A 26720-nucleotide genomic window follows, 5' to 3' on the forward strand; every position below is an offset into this window, starting at 1 on the left:
CTCTCCCGGCGAAGAATCTCCAACGAGCGCCTGATTGGAGCCGCGCTCACTTCTCAACCACGCTGCATGACTAATCAGGCGTGAATTTCCCGCTCACTCAGTCTCATCGACCGACCTCCAATTTTTTTACTAGCTCTTTACTTGCGCCTTGCAAAGAAAGATGGCAAAAGTCGGTGCGAAAGCTAGAGTACGCTGGGAGGGGTGAACTTTGTTAGTGAATTGACGCGGAAGAGAAAACCTTTGTGCAGATGGACGGCACATAAACTGTTAATTGAGCATATGAATACAAGATTTCAAATAATATAAACCACAGTTCTTCTCGATGTTGCCTCCAGAGAACGTCATTAAAAGGCTCGCCCAGTGGCTTCAAGTGTAGCAACGAAAAGTTTGTTGTGAAAGCAAAATATTCACAGCGGTTGATGCGAGTCAATTTCTTTTTTCATCTCGCGAATTTCTCGAAAATCATTTTAGAGCCAGCACATGGATGGAAACGACGAGTTACTTGCGCCTTGATGAGAAAGGTGGCAAAAGTCGGTGCGAAAGCTAGAGTACGCTGGGATGGGTGAACTTTGTTAGTGAATTGACGCGGAACAGAAAATCTTTGTGCAGATGGACGGCACATAAATTGTTAATTGAGCATATGAATACCAGGTATCAATTAATATCAACCATAGTTCTCGCTGCTTGCCTCCATGCAACGTCATTAAAAGGCTTGCCCAGTGGCTTCAAGTATAGCAACGAAAAGTTTGTTATGAAAGCAAAATTTTCACAGCGGTTGATGCGAGTCATTTTCTTTTTTCATCTCGTGAATTTGTCGAAAATCATTTTAGAGCCAGCACATGGATGAAAACGACGATTCCAAAAGAACACTTAACTCCTTATTTTTAACTTTTGACAAGCCGCCCTTACAAGACGGCTCAGAGTTAAGTCCATAAAAAAACAGTGGGATAGCAGCAAAGCAACGTTTTGCACTGACGCTCCTGTAACAACAGGACATCGCGGCAGCTGTATACCACGATGCTCTCCTCTGTGCGCACATTAAATTATTTCAACGCTGCGTTTTTCACTCTAATAAATTTAACTCAAGTGAAAGTTCAGTTTTAGGCTAAAATAAAAACTTTCGCGGCATTTCTGCGAGGTTTTGCTTGAGAATAATTGTATTTTTGCTCCTGAATCCACGTAATAGATGCCCAACAATGGTCAAGTAAGAAACCTCCCGGCATTCCTATGCCTCTCAATGGTGGATGAACTTTAGAGAAAACAGTTTTCCCTGTAGTTACATTAAGAAACACCTTGGAGGAGAGAGTGAACTCTGCCTCAGTCACGTGTGAAGGCATCACCAAGCGGTAGACAAGTTGCAAGTTGGTTTGCAAGGGTGGAAGAGGGGGCTAGTTGGTAGTTCATCTTGAGGAAAAACACAGCGCACTCCTAAGACACGGACAAAGAAAGGCAAGACGAGACAGCGTTGGTGCAGGCAAGTTGGTGCAGGCTTTAACCTGCCCACCTAGTTTTTCCTGGAAGACGGATGCTGACTTTACTTCAGAACTGGGTCACCAACGGAACTCAGTGAACAATGACCGTTCCCGGGAACGCCACCAGAGGTCTCCTGCTAATGCCTCTTTCCAGGAATTGGCCTCGCCCTAATCCTATATGACTAACTTTCTCGGGTGAGAGAAGTGAAAATAGATGCCAAAAACAGGCGCATTCTTGTGCAGCCTTCTGTGGGTAGCACTGCTCAGTTACTGAAAAAAAAAAATGAGAAGGGCCCATGGGTGCAGACAGAGGGATGGAAGGATAGAGGTGAGTCAACAGGAAGGAAGTGGTAACAGATACAACCTGCTGCGGCTCCGTTTTTGCTTCCTGCCACCTTACTTTCTCTCTCTCCTGGAGAGAACAAGAGATAAGCGATGAGTAAGCAAGTGTGCCCAAAGAAAAGAAAAAGTGCTTGTCACGTTGGTAAGATTTCTGTCGCAGATGTCGCTGCTTCGCCGTGACGTCACATATTTGGGATCACGTGTCTTTTCGCCCTAAAAACTGGCGAGACGAGACGCATCGTTTCAGTTTCCCTTCAGTGTGCACATTGGCAGCAACGGCACAGGTTTCTCTCGCGTGCAGTAGAGGCGACCATAGCGCGATCACAGCCTGGAGAGCAAAGTGACGTGTTCCCCAAGCCACTCAGACGCCACGATGCCTTCCTTGAACCGTCGTCAGCGCCGCAAAAAGGTGAGTCCGATATGCCTTTTTCGTACCTTTATTTCAGCAGAGAGCAAAGATTTTGCGATCACATTTCACAACTCTACCATGTTCACTGCCCAGCAAGCACCTTGTTCTTAGCGCGCTCAGGGCAGCTAGCAGCAAACCCTTGTTTCAAACACGTTGCCTCGTATACAGAGAGGTTTGCAAAAACTTCAGGCATTCACTTCCCTGCGTTGCGATGTTGTTGTTGTTTTTTTTGCCGCACGAACAACCATTTCCTTTAACCACGTAGATCTTTAGACAAGCTGGTATCGCGTTCTTACAGAGAGGCTAGGCGAGGAAGCAGAAAAGCGGAAAGGCTTAGTACTCCTTTCTTTGTTCCTTCGCGCTGTGTTTGCGTGCTAAGCCTATTTGCTAAAACGCATTTCCTCCATCATCCACTCCATGCGTACTTACGATGTGGTTGGCCTGAATTTGAATTTACGTTAGTCGAATTTTTTTTCTTCGCTCTTGGTGATAGTTACTGCGCTGGATGAAAAATTGAAACAAAGTCTGTATCTAACCGTGTTCTGAGGTTGCCATGTGGTACAAACATCGGCGCTGTTTTTACTTGGGTGGTCCGCCGCGCTTGTCCCGAACAGCGCGTTAACCCAATGTGGAACCATCTTTTTCTCCTTTGTTGTCTGTTTTGTGGTCACCTCACCTTAAGTTTCCTGCGCTAAAGTATTCAGTAACGTCTACCACGTGCAAAATACGCTCGCCGTGTTTCTGCGCGGTGCTTTTACCACAGGCTGCGGCGCGCAAGTTTTTCCGACAAATTTTTTACCCGGCATTAATCATCTTGAGTGCAACTTCCCTCCGCAGCGTAAAAGGCTTAGGTCTTTTCTGACAATTCAGCCGCTGTGTAGAGCTTATTCACGTGCCATCAACTCCGCTAGCTGATGATAACCTACTCTTGCGCTGAGGTTCCTGTCAAGTAGCTATGCACCAACCAGCCTAGACCACAGTCCTGAACCAACTGCATGGCATGCATGCGTATGCAGGCAGTCGTGGCGTTCGAAAAAGATGGCGGTCGCATCTCGTCTCGCCCACACATGCGAGACACTCCTATTGCCCAGCTACTCGGAAATGGCCCCCCTCTTCCCCGAGGCGTCGGGGAGGAGACTATTGTCAGTGTCCTTCGAGTGAAGTGGGGCGCGATATCATCCCTCCATCTCCCTTTGTGCACGGTCTTTAGTGCCCGCAAGCACCCCGCATTCGGAGATTTTAGTTTCGACAAGCAGGATTTTTGGGTGCAGCAGAGGCTAGCCAGGAAGCCAACCTGCAAATCATGAATCACCAACTGGCCCAAAACATTCCAGGTAGAGGGGGAAGGTTCGGTCAGCTTTCTGGGGCTATGCAGACAAGACTAGGCAGGAAATGGGTTGAGGCTTTGTCCCGTTGCCGTGAAGAGTGGCCTCTCCGACTTCCTGCAGCCGCTCCCCTAGCTCGAACCAATGACCAGCCCCCGCCACACTTCGTGAACAAAGGCACTCCTACATTGCTTTCCTGCCTAGACTTGGCTGCATAGCCACAAAAAGCTGTCCGCGAGAATCGGGGCTCCTCTGAGGGGCATCTGCCGCTTTGTTCTCCAGCACTTTCCAATTTCCCCCATTCACTACTATCACCCATCTATGTCTCTAGCCCTAGCAGACCGCTTCCCATATCACGGAGTCAAAGGCATGTCTCCTTTGCTTTCTTGCCCAGCCGCTGCCGCATTCTCATACGAAATAACCGGTTTCTGAACCCTAAGTTGCTGGCCGCTATGACGTCAATGCAAACTATGTATTCCCTGTGTGAAAACGAGTTTGGAGCTACGCACTGAGCACGCCCTGAAGAATGTGTTCCGTTTCCGGGGGTAAAAAAGTGTGCCGAGATGCGGTTTCGATTGTAGGACTAGCTATTAGCCTAAAGCTTGCCGCCTTTTGAATGGTCTGCCTGGTTCCACTCCACTGAGTCATAAACGGACGGTGTCTACTGTGCACTCCGCGGCTCCGCTGGGTTGTTTCCGGGCGCGTCCAGAAGGTAGCCGTTTTCGGAACAAGAAAGCGAAGAAGCTGCATTTTTCTTCTGTCTGGGCGCGGCCTGTACCGAGAAAAGCACTCTGCAGGCCGCGCCGGGAACTGCAGAATGCCCCATTCACTTCAGAACTGCATGTTAAGACCGCGAAGATACGAGCTTTTACGCGGTTTCCATGTTCGGAAAACATCTGCGCGCACTGTGAGTGAAGCCATTTTCCTATTTACTGAATCCTATTGTCACGTGCCACACCCCGCAACGACGGACGCTCAAGAAGTGCTTTTTGGACATACTCGACGCACCACAAACTTGATTCCGCGACCGCGCGTCCTACATGAAATAAGCCGGGTTATGTACGCTACATTAAAACACGGCAAGCGCAAATACCTTAACAGAGGTATGTACAGTTCTGATGCCTTCAAGCAACCGATATAGCGTAGTCAAAGCTTTCACAACGTAGCAAATTATGTGATGCGCGCTCGATCAGCACATTTTGGCCTTCGGTTAAAGACCAAAACGTGTCATGCAGCCGCGGTGGCTCAGTGGTTATGGCGCTCAGCTGCTGACCCAAAAGACGCGGGTTCGATCCCGGTAGGGACGGTCAAATTTCGATGGTGGTGAAATCATAGAGGCCCGTGTACTGTGCGATGTCAGCGCACGTTAAAGAACCCCAGATGGTCGAAATTTCCGGAGCCCTTCACTACGGCGTCCCTCATAGCCTGAGTCGCTTTGGAACGTGAAACCCCCCATAAACCAACCAAAAACATGCCATGAGATTATGGCAGAAAAAAGCTACTGTAAGATCACGGCCGCGGTAAGATACTCATGCTGTAAGAATTGAGCACTGGAGTTTCAAAGAAACGAGGATTTTTAAGTTCGATTTCGCAATGAAATTCGCATAATGGCGCCATAATGTTTTGAATTTCTTGGATGGAGCGGCCGCCACATGTAGTATACTAGAACTTTCGTCAACGAGGCGTCAGTCAGTGTACCGTAAAGAGCTTTAGGAGTGAAAACTGAAATGGAGGCTACTCTATACTAATGATCTCTTATCACAGTCTAGTTTTTGGAACCGCACTTTTGCCGACGTGCAATCGCCATCGCGCTCGCTGATAATTGTTTCCAGCACCGGGATGCATAAAAACGGGCGCATGCACTGATTCAAAAATTCTCGGTAGAAATTTCCTACAGCGTTTCCAATAAAACCATTGCGAAATGCAACACCTTAGCAACCTCTCCGTCGTGCCGAAAAAATAAATGCTTCCTTCTTTCAGTGTTCAAGTTCAGTGTTATGTCCCTTCAAATATTGAATCCCGGCCTGGCCTGATCCAATGTTTCTCATCATATTTCCCAAGGAGAGTGTAGTGGCGTATGACAGAGCCATACTCTTACTAACCTCAGCACGCGTACAACGCCAAGATTGTGCTAAGGAACGCATCAACCCCATAGTGTTACCCTCTTCCGGGCTGCCATTTTGCATTTCGTCGCGCTACCTATAGGGTTTATGCAAAATGCGGTACCATGTGTTTGCTGCAGTGTGCTATCCGCCGTGTTGGAGAATAGCCTCCGAAATCGCAACGCGTATCTGTGTACGCACGTCGCTCGATTTTTGTTCTGGCTCAAGGTGCCCATATACCGGGTGTTTTTTTTTTAGAAGGTACAAAATTTATTTAAAAATGTAAATTGCTGTAGATTTACTTTAGCACTGGGGCGTTACTGGAGGCTACGGCGGGCACCCGGAAAGAAAACTGCTTTAATTAGTTCGCTGATTAACTAAATATGTTAATAAAGTTTTCTAATTTTTATTTTAGGGGTTCTGTTGTATTCACAGAATTGGAGATCGTCCTCCAAGCAGTCCAACCGAGAAAAAAACAATTTTAATCAAAAATTTTTCACGCACGTTACGAGGCGCGAAAAAGTCACCCTGGTAGGCATCTTCACACCGTAACTCAGCGGCGGTGAGCGCCTCTGACGTAGTTCACTCCGCCCTGCGCTTTGCGTCACACGGCTGATATCACCTGAAGCCCGGACGGGCGGCCTGCGCTACCGCTGCTTGATTCGCTTCGCTCCGCGGCCTCACGGAATGCCGCGTTGGAACAAAAACGCACTTGCACAAAGCGCAGGGCGGAGCGAGCTACGTCACAGGCGTTCACAGACGCTACGTTACAGTGTGTATCTGCCTAGCAGGGTGCCTTTTTCTCGCTTCGTAACGCGCGCAAAAATTTTTTTCATGAAATTTTTTTTTCTTGGCTGGATTGTTTGGAAGACGATCTCCAACTCTGCTGATACAACATATCCCCTAAAATAAAAATTATAAAAGGTAACTAACGTATTACGTTAATCAGCAAACTAATTAAAGTAGTTTGCTTCTTACCTGGCGTCCGCCGTAGCCCTCAGTAAAGCCCCGGGGTTAAAACAAATCAAAAGGAATTTACCTTGCTTTAAAAATTTTGGACCTTCTAGAAAAAAACACCCGGTATTGTTCTGTGCATTCGTCCAGGGAGAAAAAAGGTAGGGCGCTTGATTCAAGCGCACTTCTATTTCTCCTCAGCAAGGTAACTTGGAAATTTGGACGGCATGGATAGGTCAGCTGACCACTCATCACTTATTTTTACCGCCTCAGTTGCCTGGAAAGAGGGTTTTCCGACAAGAACATGCTTGAGGCCAGAGCGTAGGAAGTGGCTGTAGTCATCCTCCAATATGGTGACGTTCCACCTGTTTCACTTTTCTCCAGTAGATGGCAGCAGTTTTGGATAACGGGTTGAGAAGGAGTAGGCGATTAGATGATTCGCGCTAACCCAGTGCATAGAAATAGCTTAGACGGGAAATAGACCTCTCTACTTAGCCTTCCTGGCATGAGCAGTCTAGGCGACAAACTAAACAGGCAAATCCTGTGGAACATATTAAAAGATGAAGGTATCGGTCGTGAGGTAACTGATTTTCTATAGGAAATATACCGAGATAATAAAGTTGAAATTACTTGGGGACGGGATAAAAAATGCTACTGTGGAGGTACACAAAGGATTAAGTCAAGGTTGTTCTTCTCAACAAGGCTACAAGGCAGTAATCTAGGTTATAATTTGTCGTACAGATTAGGCTTAGAGGTCGTTGAGCACCGGCTGCCGGGTTTCATGTATGCGGACGACATTGTACTGTTAGGAGGATTTACCAGCTGTTGAATCGTTGTGCAGACGAAGTAGACGCTATAGGTTTCAATTTTATCGCAACTACGTCGGGTGTGATCGTTTTCAACGATACAACTGATCATGTGCTTACAATACAAGGCCATGAATTACCCAGAGTGGCCGAATACAAATATTTCTGAATTTGCTTAAACGAAGGCTGATATACATGGAAAAAGCACGAACAGTCTGTTAGGGCAAAACGGCGAAGAGATGCCGGGATAATGACACATTGAGCATTATCGGGGTAGAATAAGCATCCGATAGCTTTTTTTCCCGAAAAGAGGATCCACTACCTTTGTTATCGGCCATCTTCGGAGCCCCATGGAGCGACTCCACAGGCGTTTCTTGGGAAAAGAGTCACCTAACGCAGCAAGATGTACTGCTTGACAAATCGCCGCTGTCCAGTCAATAAAATGGGCCTTTTCACCTCTCCTGCTGGAACGGAAGGTGACTCAGTCGCTACTGCCGTCAAGAGACAGGCTTTAACGTACACGCGCTTTTACAGCGATAAGCTGCTTAACCACAAGCGTAATCAGGTGCTTCGTAAGGAGCAGGCGACAAAAATTCATTGACGGCGGCGGACCATAGCTTAACCGCGGCCACGTTTTCGTTTTTACGTAAAATATTAAAACCATTTCCGCTTCACTGCATGCAGCATTTATCTCGCAATACATAAGTGACCCCGAACATAGGGGGGGGGGGGTCAAGGAGGGTGGTTGCCTCCCCCCCTCCCCCTTAACTTTTTGCGCTCCTTTCACCAAAATCTAAGTGCTTGCACTCAGATCACATTTTTGACAATGGTTTTTGTTCATAGATTTTATTAATGTACAGAGCAGTGCGGCCAAGCTATATGGCTCCGTAGCCAGCTGTAAAGCTTTTCATTTAGTAACCTAACCTAATCAGGTCATAGCAGGAGCCGTTGATTGCCTGACCCCTGTTCATGAACATGATTAGCAGACTTGAAACACATTAGGTGCAAACTTTTTTGATGAAATCGATCACTTCTTGTGTACACATCTTATCAAGCTGCCTATTTCAGTCTTTATGTGCATTTGCAACTCTACCTTTGCACAATGCCAAATGAAAAGAATATAAAAAATCAAATTTATTGTAAAATTGAACATTAAATAAATAACAAAAGAAATTCGAAGCCTTGTCCTCCCCCCCCCCCCCCTTCACTTAATATAAAAGTTTGGAAGTCCCCGGAGAGAGACCTCTTTTATATTCTCAGTGTACTTTCAGTTGTAGGATTGCCAGTAAATGCGGAGTACTTACAAAACTTTAGGGGGATGTGGCGCTCCTCCCGTACCCTTTACAGTCATCTAATACCATTTGTGGCACGTAACTGTAACTACACTGAGCTGTAACTACACTGCTGGTCAAGCAATCTTCGCTGAAAAATCTGGAGGGGGCATTTATGCTCCGCCTTAAGGGTATGACACCTTAGCGTTAACAGATTAATGTCCATAAATGCTGGATTGGTCCTTGTATAGTTTACATTCCCAGACCCCTGGGAGTCTCTACACCACTCCTTTGCGCACTGGTGCCGCAGTTAAGCGACGATCCACCGCCCTGCGTTTGCAGGTGTTGCCGTAAGTGGGCTATGTGAGACCCAGATTGCTCATCCCAAGCAGCCTCTTCCGTCCAATTAATAATTTAACTGGGTCGGGGGGGGGGGGCAGATTCCTCACAATCCGGTGGGCAGGCTGTGATCACGTTAAAAGGTCACTTAATCTATAGGTGGGCCACCTGTCCTCTAGGCTGTTTCTCTGGAGATTTTTCAGTCACGGCCAACGACACCGACTGCTCTGCGACACGGAGTCCTTATAAAGCATTTATGTCAAACAGAATAGTTTCTCGCGAGTGGCACTCCGCTTTAAATCTCATCAGATTTAGGCAGCTAATAACAGAACACTTGAACCAACTATAGCTACTTCCCTCGCGATGCTCTGCCTGCAATTTGGACTGCTTGTGCCATTGCGGCCCCCCCCCCCTCCCCCCACAAGTGTTTTCCCACTTATTTAATTTCCGTACATTTTAATGTTTAATTTTTTATACTGCTGCTTTGCCATATATATTGTGTACTATTTGATTTGCCTGACGTTAATTTCACGTCAAACTTGTTATTGTTATTATTTTTTGTTATGCTTTGTAAGACCGCTTCACACCACTGTCTTCCCCCCCCCCCCCCCTAATGTAATGTCCCAGACGGGATCTTTAAGGGTTCAATAACTGATGATGATGATGAAGCCTGAAACGAGCTGCAAAGACAGCCATTGATACCTCGCGCTTGAATATTGTGCACAGACCACGATTATTTGCGTTGTAAGTGGTTATGTTCACCAGAGTGCAGCTACTGCGGTTAGACAGGTGGTTAATTTAAAGATTTGAAGCTGCAAGTGCCTCTGGATCTGCTGCAGCCAAGGGCGTCGACCGATTCTCTCCCTTGGCGGATCCCCTTTTACCTGCTGTAGTCGGATACAACTCAAGAGCGAAGTGGCAGGTGCCCCTCAGAGGAACCCCTTCCAGCCAAAAGAGAGTTTTAGTATAGCGTTAGCGTAATAGCCAACCTAAGGGAAGTTCCGTTAGGATGCCGCAAGCCAGTTATCCCCTAAGACAGTTCCATTATAGCGTTCTGGAAACGTTAAGCGCGATCTGCTTGACTTGGAGGTGAGAGGTCCATCTAAAATGGCCGCCAGTGCCGCTAACTTACCAAAATATAATAGTTCAGAGTCTTTGAAGCCGATTATTGCAGCAGCGCTTATTTTCGCCAGCAATATGACCCAGAAATTGAAATAAAAGGAAATAGAATACATATAACAGTGGCGCCATATCTAGTCAAGGCAATGTTTACAAACCGTTCGAGCAAGAATATTTTCCATCACATGGCGTCTAATCTTCAAAACAGCTTTCTAAATATAATATAAATTGCTGTGTTGCATCATTTAAGCACGTAAAACACCGCTACAAAGTTCGCAATCTATTTTTGTTACGTTCCGGGCAGTTGCACGAGGTTGCAGTACAGCTTGAGGTTCCATTAGGCTTGAGTGCTCCAGAAACGAGAGCGTATCTCAAAAACTGGGCGGAATCGCAGCGTAAACTTTATCGTCGAAGCAAGGCAAGTCATAGCGAAATGCAACACCAGTAGTCTCCGGTAAACATGCCGACCTGAATCGCAAGGACTGCTGAATCGGCTGAAGCGGGCGGCTCTCGCTTGTAATGACGCCGCCATGTTTTTGCGCTAAGGGCGCAAAAGCCGCAAACTGCCGCAACACTACCTTCTGAAAATTCGAGCGTACGCTAACGCTTTTACCCCGTTAGCGTTCTGCGCATGCGCACTCTGCACCTGCTATTCCGCTATGCATACAATTATGCAAAGCCCGAAATACTAAAACGCTCTGATGACGTCGACCAATTTTCATGACGTCGCGGTTAATATGATTGATCCATGATTATTCCCCGTTTATCTTCCACCCCCTGCGATTTCTCGCTAGCAGGTCCAAGGGGATCGGTCAAAGGTGTGGCGTTGTAATAGGGAAATAAATACGCTTAAAGGGGTTGCGAAACACTGCCAGGGGGAATACCGGCTATACTTCAAGTGGGTTCTTTATGTCACACAGATGCTGACTCAAAAAGAATTACAGGATTCGATGCACAGGAGCGGGAGTTACTCAGCGGAGAATTTTCAAAATACAAGCAAACAAAAACGCTGCCCTCAACTCGATTTTGGCGGGGCTTCCCACTCCTATTTCGCTCTCCCAATGGCGGCACCTGGCGCAACATATCAAAACAGCCAGCCAGAGCACGTCGCGGAAGTTTGTACTCCATGGTTGCCTCCTCTCTGTAACTCGTTCTTGCTCAGACTGGCAGCGTTGTTTCCATGCCAGAGCGCCCCTGGTGGTGTATTTTTATTTTACTTGCTTTGCAGGGCTTTTATGTAAGACAAACAAATTGTTTTTGTTGATCTAATATAAAACGCAGACAGATGACAAAATGTGTCTCTATTTATTTACACAATTTGAAGTATATTTACTGTTTGTCCGGTCATCAAGCTCGCGCCAGGTGATGTCATATCCGCTGCTAAAAACCCGCCACTGTGTGGCGACACCATCATAGCCATGAACTTGTTTTTGGGAGGACATTAAAATATTAAAAAACGGAATGTATGCGGTATTACCGACGCTAATAGCACCATTATAACTCACTGTATGCAATCAACAGGCAAAACAGCTAAGATTGTGTTTCTGGGCCCCTTTAACCGCGGCTGACACAGTTAAAAACCGCCGGACACCGCGATCGCGAGCGAGATTTAGAAAGAAATGAACGATGTTTTGGCTGATACCAACAAGGCATTTATTGCTACAACAACAATAACGCCAACTAACGACAAACCACGTTAAGGAATCGAAGTCCCACTAGCCAACACAGTTAGAAGCGAACATTCGCCCATGCTAGCGCAGGGAGAAACTCCGAGGCCGGACGGGACGAGCTGAGGGGAATGTCCCCACCACGAGGCCTCGCCCCGCTGGCGGACAGCGGAGCGTCGCGCATCAACGTCAGCGCGCGTCGAGTTCCCGATCCAAAGAGGGACAGCTGTCTTCTGCGTGCGGGCAGCAATTACGCCGTCTGTGGCGCTCGTGTCGTTGCGACGCCGGCGCCCTCCCTTGTTAGTTAAGGTAACTAAGGAAGGAGCATCACAGGGAAAACAAGCCAATGGGGAGGGAGCAGAAAGTCCTCACAGAGGGCAGAGGAGGCTTATCGGTTAAGGGTGAGAGGAGGCCGACAATGGCTGGAGGGGCTCCTTTTAGGCGCATCGTTCTTGAGTTGGTCGTGTCATTTTACATAGTTTACAAAATGCACTTCTCCTTCGGTCAGTGGCTCTCTTCTGGTATCTGGCTGTTTAAATAAAAACGTGGTAGGGTTTTAACGTAGGTTAACCGAGTAGACGTGCGAAAGCATGTGTTTAGCCTGGTTGGCTCATGGTTTTGCATTGCTGGTTCGTCGGCACGTCTGGCGGCGATATTAGGCTTATGTTAAGCTCTGATCATGGTTAAGTTGATCTGATATGTTCGCGCCGCAGATGAAAGGGGATGAAGACTACGACGTGCAATGCACAGCTTGAGGGTGTGTTGCAGTTTAACCCGAGGCGTGATCGACTGCGGCGACAGCGTAGCACTATCGTGTGGTGGCCAATGAAGCTCAGCTGTCCACGCCGTCACGGGTTTTACACCCATTCGCGGCAATATTTATTTATTTTATCTCTGCATGGGACAAGATTATTCTTAAGGTCAAGCTTCACTCTCGGTCGTCGAAATATGTGACCATTCTGTGTTTGAATCAGCTTTAACTAATCTGATGGTAACATAGTACATGTAATGTAACATAGTAACATAGTACGCGGTAGTCCAAACAGACCTGGTCTCTCTCTTTTTTTTCCCCTTCACAAATTCTGCTGTTTAAGCTCATGACAGGAAATGTGCACCAGTTTTTTCGTGCCATTTTCTACAACTTGCTCCTTGTGTCTTTTTTTTTGCGTTATATGTTTTACTTTCATTCTTTGCTCATAATTTCCTGTTAATGACTGTTAATTTGTTTGATTGTATTTGCTGTAACCTACTCATCTGCGCGAGCCATATTTTTGTTCAAATTTGTGTTACTAGTGACTGCTGTTCTTTTCTCATTTTGTCTATTGTATCCGACTCCCCTCTGTAACGCCGTCGGGCCCTGAAGGTACTGAAATAAATAAATAAATAAATAAATAAATAAATAAATAAATAAAACTCGGTGATCCGGTTAAGCCTCCTGTGGCTGTGAGGTCGAAGTGTGGTAGTAGGTCACGTGAGGCATAAAAATACTGCACTATAATCGGTGCTTCTACATACGTTGCCATTACGCCTCTTGAGGAAGGCTGGTTTCAGCATAGAGAATCAAAACGCTCAAGCCACCCAATTTAGGTGTCTACACTCCTTTAACTGTGAAGTCCACCCGTGAATAAGTGCAACACATCAGCTAACTTATGTGTTGTGTATTCAGCTTTGCACACTAACGAAATGCGGGACACTGGAAAGTGCATTTTCGGGTAGAAGGTACGTTCAATCCAATTTTTGATGAAGTCTTTTCCGCATGCAAACATCGGCTACATCCAAGTTTTTCCCTAAAACGAAGGGCATCTTATATGCCTTGACAAATCTTATCGTGGATGTTCTCACGCCACAGCACACAACAGGGCGAGTAAATGACATTCATATTAATGCGGCATCGAGCAGCGCAATACTGCACACGGTTAGCATGGCTTTCTGACCATCCTTCGAGCAGCCTGGTTGAATTTTTACTGGCGCCTCTTACAGCCCGTGAAAGTTACGACTACTGCAATTTGTGCGACATTCTCACCACTCACTATGTATTCTCTGTTCAGCAGCAACTCAAGAAGGCCGAAGAGCAACGCAAGCAGACCGAGGAGCAACTCGCGCAGACTGGGGAGCAGCTCATGCAGACTGGGAAGCGAGCCACACAGACTAAGGAACAACTCAAGCACTCCGTGCAGCAACGCAAGCAAACTAAGGCGCAACTCAAGCAGACTAAGAAGCAACTGGACCAGACCGGGAAGAAACTCAAGCAGGCCCAGGAGAAACAAATGCAGACTGGGGAACAACTCAAACAGACTGCGGACACCGAAGAAGCCTCTACGCCAGACGCTGTGTTAGAGGCGCCCAATGTCTCTGGCGAGAGTCTGGACGATCCCTCACCCTCTGCAGACTGCTCCGAGGAACAGGTCGTCGGTGTTGAATGCCCTGAGAACCCAGAGCCGACCAAGCGTGTACGGCGCTCCGTGGCTGCGTGGGCGACCTGTATGCGAGAGGCCTTTCTGGCAAGGTGCGACGCTATTGACAAACTTGTGCATCTACAGCGATAGCGATAACAAGCTTGAAGGAAACGTGGGAATGCTCACGGTCGGGTGGTGCGTGTCGACAAAGTCGTTGTAGTCATTACTACTTTCTGGGTAATGTTAACACTTCGCCCTGGGCACTGTGACTATCTGTTATGGCTCTTCCAACAGTTGAATTCAAGGCAACTGTGCAGGCGCGGAATGCTGGACCCTCAGTTTGGGGCCCATCAGATCTCGCGTACACTTGGTTCTTTTCATTCTCACATCTATAATGTTCATTTCCATTTCACTTGCTTAAAATCAACCGCTTTGATTTTCGCACGCAGATACATCCAATCATTGTCTACGCCCTTTCGCTGAATTTTTAATGTCCCCCCCCCCCTCCCCCCGCTGCTTGCTGCAAATAAAAGAACGCATTGCGATGGCCAACTGAAGGTGTCGAAGCTGCATGATGGAACACAAATTTTGCTTTTTTAGGAGCGCAAGTAAGAGTACGTCCTGTGATTAAGTTGCAGAGACCCTCAGCAGTGATTTCCGAACGACGTTTGCCGCACTTCCTTCACGTGAACGGTGTTCGCAGGCGACGATCATTGCAGCAGCCGCCGATGCACGCACAGCTCATTGGCTCCACCTTTGCCGATGAAGGGATGACACCGGAACCCACCGGCCAATGGCGGCTCCGGAATCCCAGGGAGTCGCAGACCCGCAGCGAGCTTGAGGAGAGGCGCGTGGTCGAGCCTGACCCTCCGTTCTCCTATAGATAGTGAGTTATCCTCTTCTTCAAACGACACCTCTTGAGGCACATCTCCGTGTCACCGTCCCGCTAGCCGCTGATAATTCCGTATAGCTGGACGTGGTTGTTTGTGCTATTTGCCCCGGAGGTGCTCGGTTGGCAATTTTTTTCTATTCTTTGATCATTTGCTTACCAAGTCTCAGCCGCTTCGTAACGGATAGACGCCGGGCAGGTGTCCCAGCAGAAAAGAGGAAAATAAAATGCAAATAGAAAAGAAGGCATAAACAGAACAAAGTTGTTGGGAACGAGATGCGCCACGCGCACACTCCCGCATGCAAAAGTCCGTACCTCTTGGTAACATGATCGATGTTAATTCGAAATCTTTGTTCACGGCGTGTTTCTTAAAGATACGAGACTTTAAGAGCACTGTGAGATACCGGGATAGAAATATATGAGATAAGAGTCCATTCCTCCGATGTGTAGCGAAATCTTTCTTTTATAGTGTCTCTATAGCTCGCATCCATCAGTTAAGAACCATAGAAAACCAATGAGGAAGGCTTTTGACGATAGCAAGAACGTTAATACCAAAACATTGCGAGCCTGCGGACAGGAGATCTGCGGACATATTGATTGTTATAGTGAAGTCTTACAATATATGAAAAAAATTGCGTTCATAAAGTCTTTCCAGTTCAAAAATGCTTTCCTCGATGAGGTTTTTTTTTTTTGCTGCATTTGTTAATCTCCCATTCATAAAAATTGCTAAAATTAAAAATATACATCCCCTATGCTCCTTTGTTTCGGTGACTGCTGTCTTTCGTCACTATTATTCAGAACTGCTGGGCATGACTGCACCCGCTGATCGATAAGGCGAAGATGTGGCAAGGCAGGTTATTGACGGGGTTGTTGATGGTAATACTGTAGCACAAGCACGCTACAAGGATCAATAGCTACCACAGGCAAAGCAAGAGAATACAAGTTTGCCACGTTAGCTGTTTATTAATAATGGCAGTTGGCGTATGGTCTCGCCTGAATCGGTATTTTCCCCGCCCTTTCTTTTTCCGTTTCAGTGTCCGGGACACGCTGTTCAAGTATGGTACGTATTAAATCGATTTTCTACTCTACCATGCGTCCCTCGTATTTCGCAAGTGTCAGACAGAACGTACTCCGACACTGCTGGCAGAAGCGAGCTGCGTAACTGTGGCTACTGGACGAACACGGCCGTATGGCCATTTCAGAAAGAAACCTTGGACCGCCCCGATCCTCGCCCTTTAACAGAGATAAGGTTACGGGGCCGTGGCAATCGATTGCCCTAAAGGCCTACAAGGCTCTGTTTAGCTTTCTGAGAGCGACTGGCTTGAGGAACCAGTTGTGCCAGTGCCCCCTCCACCCCTCTGTTTTTTTCCCCTTTTCAGTCCCCTCTTCCCCTGTGCAGGGTAGCCAACCAGAACACTCTTCTGGTTAACATCCCTGCCTTCCCTCTTCCTTTTATTGCGAAAGCTATACTACTTGCACTTTCACGCCTTTGCCGTGCCGCGGCCGGTGACCACCATTGTGCCGCGGCGGTGACTACCAATGACCTTCATTTGACCTTGATTGCATTAGATTGGATTAGATTAGACTGGACTAGATTAGATTAGATTACATTTGAATAGATTAGATTACATTGGATTGGAAAGGATTGGATTGGAGTTGATTGGATTTCATTGGTTTGGATTGAATTGGATTATCTAACTGATGCATCACCACAAGTCTAACCACAAGCACCACCACCAGCTACACTACCAGCTGTACCATGGCGTACGTACGGATATTGCTTTCGCAATTACCGGGCTTAACCAAACTAAGCCACAGCAAATTTTATTTATCTCTGAACTTATCTTCAAAAAGGAGCAGCGCGACTTTTTACTGGGACGAAAGGAAAGACAGAACAAGCGTCGTCAGCAGCACTCTCAAAGCATAGGCTTTCTCAATATCACCTAGAGGCAAAAAGTTGGCGCCACCGTCTATGCGAGTTTCATCCACAGCGGGAATGCCGGGAAGGCGAGGTTTCTTATTTGGCTTGGTTTGAATTAGGCTGAAAACGTAGACTGTGCCTCGAAATCTGCAGGTACGCCGCAATGTTCACCTCTGCCTGCGCGCAGATTACATTATAATATTCGTGCGCTTTTCACTTCTTCAATAAATTTAACAAAGGTGTTGGGCTGGTATCGTCAATGTCGCAATATTTCTTTGAGTTTTGCCGGGAGAAGGCATATTATTAAGGTGGAATTCACTTTCATGCCCAACAATGCCTAAGCCTAATATCACTACTTCGACTTCCCGGCATTCCCCGCACCTCTCCATGGAAGTTCACGTGTTTGAGCTTTGTTCATTGGCGCAATCCGGGACGCCGTTTAACGCAGGAGACGCGTGTACAACGGGACAAATAAAAAAAATAAATAAAAAAAAGCATGGACGTGGGGAACAGCTTTTGGCATAATTAGTTTTAAGGGTACGTCAGTCGCTGGTTCCCACTGCCGTTAATGTGCCGTCAGGTCTTCCACGGAGGACGCTAAAGGCTACTTCCGTGATTTGAATGCCAAAGCCTCTTCTCATCGTCAGTTCACCTGCGAGGTTCAATTAAGGCATTCCTTCCTTTCTGATGATACACCTGCTCAGGGAACTCATACGCTAGGTTCAATTTTACTGACGATTGACCGTCGAGCAAGGCTTAGAGCCGAACGGGCGATGGCGCTCTGTGGACTCCCTGGCAGCGTTGCAAGACGCTGTCGCGTTCCGCTCTTAGAGGCCAAGCTTAACATCTTAACCACACATCAGTAACACAAGCCGAAACACCGCGCTTAAAGGGTCAGTCTACTCACCGAGATGAGTGTATAAATAATGGCATATTCTGGTAGTTGGCACCCTATAACATCAATAACGAGGGGTCTGCGCCCGATTTAGGCAGGAATTTATATTTTATTTCGGCGTTAAAAGTCGCGTAAAAAAGCATGGTGGTGACCCCAAACGTTCCTTTTGTTCAAGAAAGTGGTAGTCTTTTTTTGCAGAAGCATAAGTGAATATACTATGTACCATTTGTATGCCCCAATGTCAGAGAAACGCACGTTTTGTTCTAGTAAACAGTAGAAGGCGTACCGCTCGCTTTTTCTGTAAATCACATGAATATTTATAGTTACACGTACGCAAAACACAGGCACATTCCCACTTTTAGTTCAGCGTATGCTAGCAGAGACGCAAAAGTAAACAGCCTATAGTGGCGCCATCTGGTCGTCAGGACGGGAACCATTGCTGTAAACAAACCGACTCTCCACTTAAGCCTACGAGCGGCAGAATCGTCACTCTAATTATTAAAATTAAGCAAATTTATCTCTCATATGTTTTCTTATAGGCGATATGAGACGAAGAGAAAGACAGGCGCCCAATTTATGGCCAGTGAACGCACTGAAAAAGGCAGCAACAACGAGAATTCAGTCCGAAGCGAGAGGTCCGGCTTCGACGGGCGCCGCCATGTTTGTCTCCGCGCGATGGAAATCCAGATGGTTGCCAGATGAGACTACCATCTTATACAGATGTTTTCCCACATTAGTAAATTCTATTTTAAAATGTTCTACCACACTCCTTGGCACCACAGCTGGCTAAACGGTAATTTGAGCAGAGAGCTATCGGTTGCCGCAAAGAAAATATGGTCGATAAAATTCAGTAGACTGACCCTTTAAGGCTTTCGCCTCACCGCACTTTAGGACAACAAAGTGCCCCCCTGAATTTTTTAACCATGGCATCTTCTGAACTGTGCGCCCTCCGCCTCTGTGTGTGTCCACAGAACGCTTCGACGATTGGCTCAAGGACGTGCACCACGAGTACCTCAAGCTGGTCAGCTGGAGGAGCCCCTTGCGCACTGCCCTGCTGCTCACGGTGAGTGGACTGTCCCTGTGTGCTACGCACGCCTCCTTATCGAATCTAAGTCCGCATTTAGAATCTCTGTAGAAACACCTTGCTTGCATTATAAACCTTTTCAAAAGGAGGTCGATGGGTGCCCCAATATTGGGCACTGGGCTGTGCTCGTTCCCTACACAGCCCAGAAAATCCTGGCGACTGAGCGAAAGCAACGAAGTCGAAACTCACTGTTTTCCTGCGCAGTGAAATATAGCGTTAAACAGTTTATCGAGGCGAAATTCTAGAGGCCCGTGTACTGTGCGAAGTGAGTGCACGTTAAAGAACCCCAGGTGGTCGAAGTTGCCGGAGCCCTTCACTACGCCATAATTCATAGCCTGAGTCGCTTTGGGACGTTAAACCCAACAAATCAAATCTCTTAGAGCACAGTATATTGGTCATACTTGCTGTTTAACACATTTGTAGGACAGCTCCTAAATTCCACATTTAAAGAGTCATGTCAATGAAGAAACTTCCATAGTGGCATCTGTTATACCAGACAGTGCGACACAACCGCGCAGGGGGAAACGTCCGCAGTGTGCTTCAGTTGCACTATTTGCCGGAGTGAGAGTCGCGAACGCTCCTCCCCTGTAGCTTCCTCTTCACTGGCAGCTAACTCACAGAGATACTTGAATGTTTCCGCATCTCTCCGCCTTCCCCAGGTGTTGTTGTTCGCGACCTGGGCGGGATGCCTTCTGCAGCTGCTGCTCGCCCCTGCTGTCGCCTACCTCATTGCACAGCTCTTCGGCGGGGGGTAAGTGACGCAGTGAACAGTTACGAAAACACTGGCCGGAGGAGTCGCATCCCGCAACGCTCACCACTTGAACGCTTCCGTTCAGGCCTCTGGTGTCGTACCTATGACGTCTTGACCATGGTTGTGGCATGCAAATGTTTTTGCCTTTCTCGAGTGATAGTGAGCAGAGGTCTTGTTTGCGCGTTTTTCTTCCAAGGCACTGCGTATCGTGTCTCTGACTCTTAAGCACTTCTTCTACCTGTACATAGTTAGTCTTCATAGACGGATCCTTCTAACTTCGCATGCGTGTGAACAATAACTGTGCTATTTTAATTTAGTTATCAGCCGATAAGCTCCCCTAGGCGTTGAGTTAGTCTTCATAGACAGATCCTTGTAGCTTCGCATGCGTGTGAGATGCATTTCCAAAAAGGGCACTTTCCTTCCCTTTCTCTACTGCGCTCTGGAAAGACTAATATTTTAGGAAGCGTTCAATTTGGAATGATCATGTTGATGATTGCTCCTGGTTGTAGTAGTGGAGGTAGCGCAGAAATTAGGAATACGGTACATTAGCAATTTTTCGAAAATAAATGCAGATGGTTCTTTTTGAAACCTACCAAAGTGGTTACACAAGTATGACGCTGCTGTGTATTGTTTTTCTACACGTTAAAATGCAACTATTAGATTCTCGAAAGATTATCAACGTCGAGGCATAAACGAAAATGAGCACTGAAAACATTCTTTCTAAATCTCTCTCGTTGTGCTTTGCCTACGAGGTCTGTCTCTTTGATAGAAAATGACTTCACTTTTGTGAGCTTCTGTACGTGGTTTGTGGAGCTGTTTTTCATTGTTACTTTGTCTCTACTTCTAGCAGCCCCGTCGTTTCCGACCAGACTAAGGTGAGTGTTCGCGTTTCTCCTCTGACATTTCTCGCCCTTGCGGTCAAGTATCGCAAGAGATTTCGCGCTCTGCCTCTGTGCTCGGAGGCGAAAGACACCTCAGTGTTGCTGTGGTAGTTGTCATTGGGGCACGTGACTTTGTTGAGCGTTTTATCAGAGAAACGTGTTTGAGCGGATCTTGCTGCACTAAGGAGTCGAAGGTCAAAATTACTCATAATTTTATGATTTCTTCTTCACCGGAGTAAACACTATTTCACTATTTCATAGACTTCAGACACAAACTCAACCCAGAGGTAAGAGCTGATCTGGCGAACAATTTCCTCCTAGATACTTTCGGTTCTTATAAAGCTCTGCATTGGTAGTGACAACATTAATGTGCGCTTGTCACAATTCTAAAGTTGGCATGAATATAGCAGACCTAACATACTTCAATTAGTAAAATAACAATACTTCAATTAGTAAAATAACAATACAATCAACACTCTTCACTGCATGAAAAAATGGATGCAGCTTCCTTTCGTGTGCTCTTGCGCACTTGTGTTTATACATCAAATAATAAGATATACACAGCTTAAGAACTCAGTGGCTTTTCCCAGTGTAAGGATCTCCTTCCAGCCAATGCGCCTGCCGATTCTGATGTCCATGCTAGCGGGACAATGCCAAGGAGCGGCGCCACAATGGAGAGAAGTCTATCCCCGATCTCAGAGGGAAGGGATCATCCCCTTTCATCTACCACTCCCTGCGTTGTCACACTAGCAGGCTCAATGAGAATCAGCCGACGTCATTAGCTGGAAGGGGGTTTTTGACGGGGAAAAGCTGCAGAGATCTTAAGTTGCATCCGACTACAGAGCAAAAATATGCATGGACAGCAAAGAACCGACAGGATCCTGCCCTTGCGTCTCTTTGCCCTGTCGTTGTCCTGCGCTCTTTTCTAATCATGTGGTCCTGTCACTCTGCGCTTAACATTTAGTGCGTTGACTTCGCTTACCTGTGCGGTGTGAAAACAACTGATGCCTTCTTTTCCTAGCAATCATTTGCTCGGCTCCATATTGAATTATGCCCAAACGCAATAACTTCTAACACTGTGCTGTTCATTAGAGTTTCCGTCATTCCACTGTGTGCCGCCACGGAGAATTTTGTATCCTAGCCCACATGCATACAGCACCAGCTTTGCGCAAAGTAATTCACAGCTCCTAAGAGCCCACATGACAAAATCAAGCTGTCCAAACAATGCAATCATAGCCTTGGCTCTCCTCTTTCAACCTCCGTCCAGTCACGCAAGAGAACCTTTCCCGGGCGCTTCTTCAAGCCGGCGAATGACCTCATCAAGGTCTTGAACCTCGACATGCGAGTCTCGGTGAGGAGTTTGACTTTTTTCTCATTTGTCGCAGCTCTTTCAGTGTGTATGAGTGAGTGGGCGTGAGATAAAAAAGGGCAAAGGAAACCTCTTCATAAAGTCTGACCTGACGATCCAGCGTAACCTGGTGTCCCATGCAAGAGAGAAAGCCATGACAATTGGAGTCTTGAAATAAGGTCACCACCAGCAGCAAAAGACCTCGTCTTTATTTTGAATTTTCAATAAATGTTTCTACTACTACTACTATTCATAAAGTAAAAATGGGCAGGGTGTTACTACAATAGGATGCAAACCAGGAACGATGGACCAAACACATTTCAAGGAAGGCACCTGAGCCAGTCTCGGTCCTAACATCGAAGATGGCTGGAAGGTGTCTCCATGAGCACTCGCATTGTCTGTTATTGCCTTATGTGCAGGTGACGGCAAATCACCTGTCTTTCTGTGTTGCCTCATCGCATTACGGCTTTACAGCAAAAAGAATAAGCAGTGTATTCAGTATGTTTTGCGTCAATCACTAACATTTCCTTCTCATTTACCCTAATATTTTTGTTCATGTTCCACATTGCAGAAAACGTTCGAGGAAATCTCGACCGTTTTTGACAAGGCCGAAAGGTAAGGTAAAAACTAAACAGATTATTTATTTCACTTAAGGTGTCATTGTAATAAATTCGTCGGATCAATTTCGTACTACGACGAAAGCAATCTGTTCTTTAGACCGCATGCAGTATACAATTTAATGCAATTCACATGTCTTTGTGCCTTGCGCACATGCGTTCATTTCTTTTGATACTTCCTTGCATTTCTGTCTTGCTTCAGTGGCTGCATGGCAGGGGATTAACAAGGAAACGACCCCCCCCCCCCCCCCCCCCCCGCCCCCCCCGCACCATAAAGAGAATAGTTCAATTGCTGACACCATAGGCATAGTCTTACTTGTTTGCAAGGTTGATTGTTTCAGTAGCCACGCCTTTCTTCGTCAGTTGCGTAAGGCAAAAAATAGATTATTACACACCATGTCACGTAAGTTAGTCGATGCCGCATAATATCACCGCCAATTTCTGACCGCATTCAACACCGCCTTGGCTGCGCATAATAGCCACTTGGATTCGACGATCCGACTGCAAGGTTACTTTGCCCGCCCCTCCGTATTCAGTGCCGCGCGCACTAAACAGCTACAGTCGGATACAATTCACTAACGAAGCGACTTTTCCCTGTCAGAGGACCCCTTTCCAATCAATGGCGTCGGCCGATTATCATGAGCCTGCTAGCGTTACAATGCAGGGAGCGGCGTGACAATGCAGGTGGGGGACTGTCCCCGGCTATGGAGAGAGGGGACTGGGTCTACCCCCTTTCATCTGCCACTCCATGCATTGTCGCACTACAGGCTCAGGAGAATCATCCAGTGCCATTGGCTGGAAGAGGATCGTTTGAAGGGAAAAAGCCGCTGCGTTCTTGAGCTGTGTCCGACTACAGCGTGACGATCTATAATCATGAAGGGAAAGGACTATCGCTTCTCATCTGCTACTTCCTTCATTTTTGCGCTAGCAGGCTCATGAGAATCGCCAGTGCCACTGGCTGGAAGGGGCCCTTTGGCAGGGAAATTCCACTTCGTTCTGTAGTTGCACCTCACTGTAGCGTACAGTAGCAACCATATCAGACACGAGCAAACATCGTAGGTTTCTCAGCTAGGCATCGGAGTCTGAAGAAGCGGCTCGTGGCACCCCCTCTCCCTTGCCTCTGCGTACAATTGCGTCCTAAAAGAATTCATTTCGTGGTCGCCGTTTCCTGCCGCTCTTTTTTTCGGCGTTCAGCGCACTTTCTTTACTCCCTGTGTGCTTTTCGCAGCCTTTTCTCTTGGAAGAACGCCAGCACCACGTTCTTCTTCATGCTGGCGCTCATGGAACTGACGGTGTTCGCCTTCTGGCAGGGACAGCAAGCCGCTGTGCAGGTCGCAGGTAAGGACCTTGGCGTGCAGGGTCGTTCTTTTTTGTACCTTGCCTCATTTGTTTCATAGTGACCAGTATTAAAGCCACGTTTCCTGTTTCCGCGTACAATGACGTGATGCATGACATGCGTGACTGCGGGCAGCTGCGCTGTGTGGTACGAATACAGTGGCGTCACGAGTGACCGCATAGTGACGCGAGGCAAACACACAGCTACCAGACAGGAAATTACCACTGTATACAGCTTTGAAATGTGACGCCACTGAATCTCTCGATACGCAGTGGTAAGTGCATTGCGAGTTTATTTATCCATTACACTAGCAGATCTTATCGACAGTCTTCTCCGATGCGTATTATTCAGACAACATGGACTACAGATATTTGTTAGCTTATTTACGAGAGCACCCAGACGTGGTCTGGACAGTTGCGACTCTTGCCCATCGAAAAAACGTTTTTATAGTAGTATACCGCAATCAAGAAAAGAAAATGAAGGCTTTTTACAGCAGATTTATGCGTCCTACTTTATTAACTACAGTCGCAATAGTCTAGACTTCTGATGCCGATTGTTGCCCGGGGGCTCTGAATGTCAGTTAGCGAAAGCAAGAAGTGCAGTTACCTTACATATTATGCCACACTGAGTAAGCATTTCGGCAATACTTTCAAACGCAGCAGGAGGTCGCGCTCGCATTTAGGGCCGACGGCCCTTGAGGCTTGCTTTGTGTTAACCCTTTGTGCGCACGCTGCGTTTTCAGTGACGGGCATCCTGCTGAAGGTGTTCGTTGTGGACCAGGCGTTCAGGCGCTTCCCCCACCTGGCGGCCAAGTACGACCTGATCGGCCGCGCCTGGAACAAGCTGCCTGTGCGTGACGCGGAAGTCACCGGGCGACGCGAGAACCGCGGGTAGACGCCGGCAGGCGCGCCTCGCGCTGCGTCGGGCTCCCTTCTTTCGATGGCAGGCACAGTCCGCAGCTTCCAACCCTAAGAGGCCAGGCATAGCTCACTACTGCTAGCCGAGCCCACAGCGATCCCTTAAGGGTGGGAATCTGTTTCGAGACAGCCGGCTGATCTGCATCGCCACGACTGGGAGCCTATGGATGCAGGCTATGGCTGCCGGGAGGGCGACACCTACGCCAGATATCATTGGCGAAGAAGGCGCTCTATGGAGTTTCGCCCCTGAGTTACCCCGCCATTGGAAGAGGTTGTCGCCTAGAGCGGTGCGCCATGAGCACATTTCCGGCTTTGTTTTCTTCTTGTATAACTCGTTCGACGGCACTGTGCAATAAAGTCTGTCCTGCAGTCTCCCAATCTTGCTGTGTCGCACTTTAATATATCGCCCCGGTAGCACCGAAAGAACCGCAAGTTTCTACGTATGGTGAATGCTGTAGCAGGTAACTACCTCTGCGGATGTAACTTGAAGCTCAAGCAACATTGGAAAGTGAGCATGTAGCTTGGCTTAAAGGCTGCTGAAATGTTTTTCAGGAAAGTTGAGTTAAAACTGTCAATTTACTTATTTCTTGACCTATAACCCTGATATCATGCACCATTTAAGATGCATGCAAGCATCTTGAATCCTCGAAAATGGGATTACGCCATCACGGCCTTGCAGAGGCTCCGGCTGCCACCGGCGAATGGCCACGGGAGCTGTGACATTTGAACTGCACTCTACACTAGCGCTCTAGTGACTACCAGACGGCACATGTTGAGCTGCCTTCTAGTCGTGGTTATTCTAGCAATGAAGTTCAAGAGCCAGAAGAAATCCTCCATGGTGGTGATGGGGAAAAACATTTATCGTCTATTTTTACAGAGAGGTGATTGGGTTGTGCCCCATCGGCCCTTTCCCCTCACAATACTAGGTGAAGCCCCATTGGCAGGCAACGCCGCCCGCGACCGTTGAACCAAGGCCTTTTAGGTCTTTAGGTCGTGACAGCCAAGCAGAGCCGCCTCCTCGTCCTCTCTGGTGGGGTTGGGGGGGGGGGGGCGGGGGGGATAGATGGGTTTGTTCGACACGCCCAAACCATGGGGAAAGTGTCAGCCACCTCCCCACAGAACTGGCACGCGCCATCAAAAGATGTGTTGAAATGTTTAAGCACCGCCGGACACAGCACTGTGTTAGTGAGAATTTTGATGAGGCGCACGGCAGCGCGATCAAATCCCTTACAAGGGGTCGGGTAGCGCCGGTGCTCCTTGTCGTAGTAATCTGTGATATGTTTCAATGTAAGGGCCAGATTGTCTGATTGAAAAAGCAGTCATATGACGGCCAAGCAACAGAGACGAAAAGGCTTTGGTTACAGTGAGTTTCACATGCCAGAAATACCCAGGAAGGAAGCGTACTGGTCGCACCTTTGGCGTTCCCTTTTGAGCGTTCGCTGTGCAGTGACAACAAAGAACGAAGCCGGGCTTGGCTGCGCTTATACCAATGTATTCATTCTTAATTCACCACAATCCATCAAAATCTACACACTTAATCCAATGCAATCACCCTAATTCAACGTAATTCAGTCTTAATGCACATTAAACAGCCAAAATCTATCTATAGTCCATCACTATCCACCGTAATCGTACTTGTTCCTTCGCGCAGCAACTTAATCAAATGTACTCGACTCTTTATACAACCGAACGCAGCTTAATCCTCCATAATCAACCTTAATTCCACGCAACTCACCCGTAATCTAACACAATCCAACAAAATACTTCATCCACACTACTGCAACTTAATCCAATTCTTAATCCACCATTCCACAGTTCTTCAATTCAGTACACCCTTCTGCGACCTACTTCAATGTTTAGATTTATTGGTGTTTAACAT

The 26720-nt window shown here is 47.2% G+C and overlaps 1 protein-coding gene across 4 annotated transcripts; it reads left to right on the plus strand.

Annotated features, from left to right (window-relative positions):
- Positions 1–1762: 1762 nt before the first annotated feature.
- Positions 1763–25213, plus strand: LOC149363540 (uncharacterized). Of its 4 annotated transcripts, none has more exons than XM_089573532.1 (11): positions 1763–2223; positions 13855–14312; positions 14906–15088; positions 16126–16151; positions 18879–18970; positions 19651–19742; positions 20590–20617; positions 21891–21974; positions 22543–22586; positions 23817–23926; positions 24667–25213. In XM_089573532.1, exons 1-11 carry the CDS (start codon positions 2188–2190, stop codon positions 24816–24818), a joined length of 1305 nt encoding a protein of 434 aa, XP_089429658.1. In that variant the 5' UTR covers positions 1763–2187; the 3' UTR covers positions 24819–25213. The 4 variants fall into 4 exon arrangements, with proteins under 4 accessions (XP_089429658.1, XP_089429659.1, XP_089429656.1 ...); XM_089573533.1 differs by having other exon boundaries at positions 13858–14312; XM_089573530.1 differs by lacking the exon at positions 1763–2223 and having other exon boundaries at positions 13672–14312.
- The last annotated feature ends 1507 nt before the right edge of the window (positions 25214–26720 follow it).

This window comes from Amblyomma mixtum, chromosome 2 (genome assembly GCF_055824585.1).
Source record: "Amblyomma mixtum isolate Tamu chromosome 2, ASM5582458v1, whole genome shotgun sequence".
In the NCBI taxonomy this organism is placed as follows: domain Eukaryota; kingdom Metazoa; phylum Arthropoda; class Arachnida; order Ixodida; family Ixodidae; genus Amblyomma; species Amblyomma mixtum.

Coding starts and splice junctions, on each gene's coding strand:
- LOC149363540 (XM_089573530.1), top strand. CDS start 13,675: ATGACATTCATATTAATGCGGCATCGAGCAGCGCAATACTGCACACGG. Junction 19,743..20,589: donor GCACAGCTCTTCGGCGGGGG/GTAAGTGACGCA, acceptor CTCTACTTCTAG/CAGCCCCGTCGTTTCCGACC. Junction 22,587..23,816: donor GTTTTTGACAAGGCCGAAAG/GTAAGGTAAAAA, acceptor TGCTTTTCGCAG/CCTTTTCTCTTGGAAGAACG.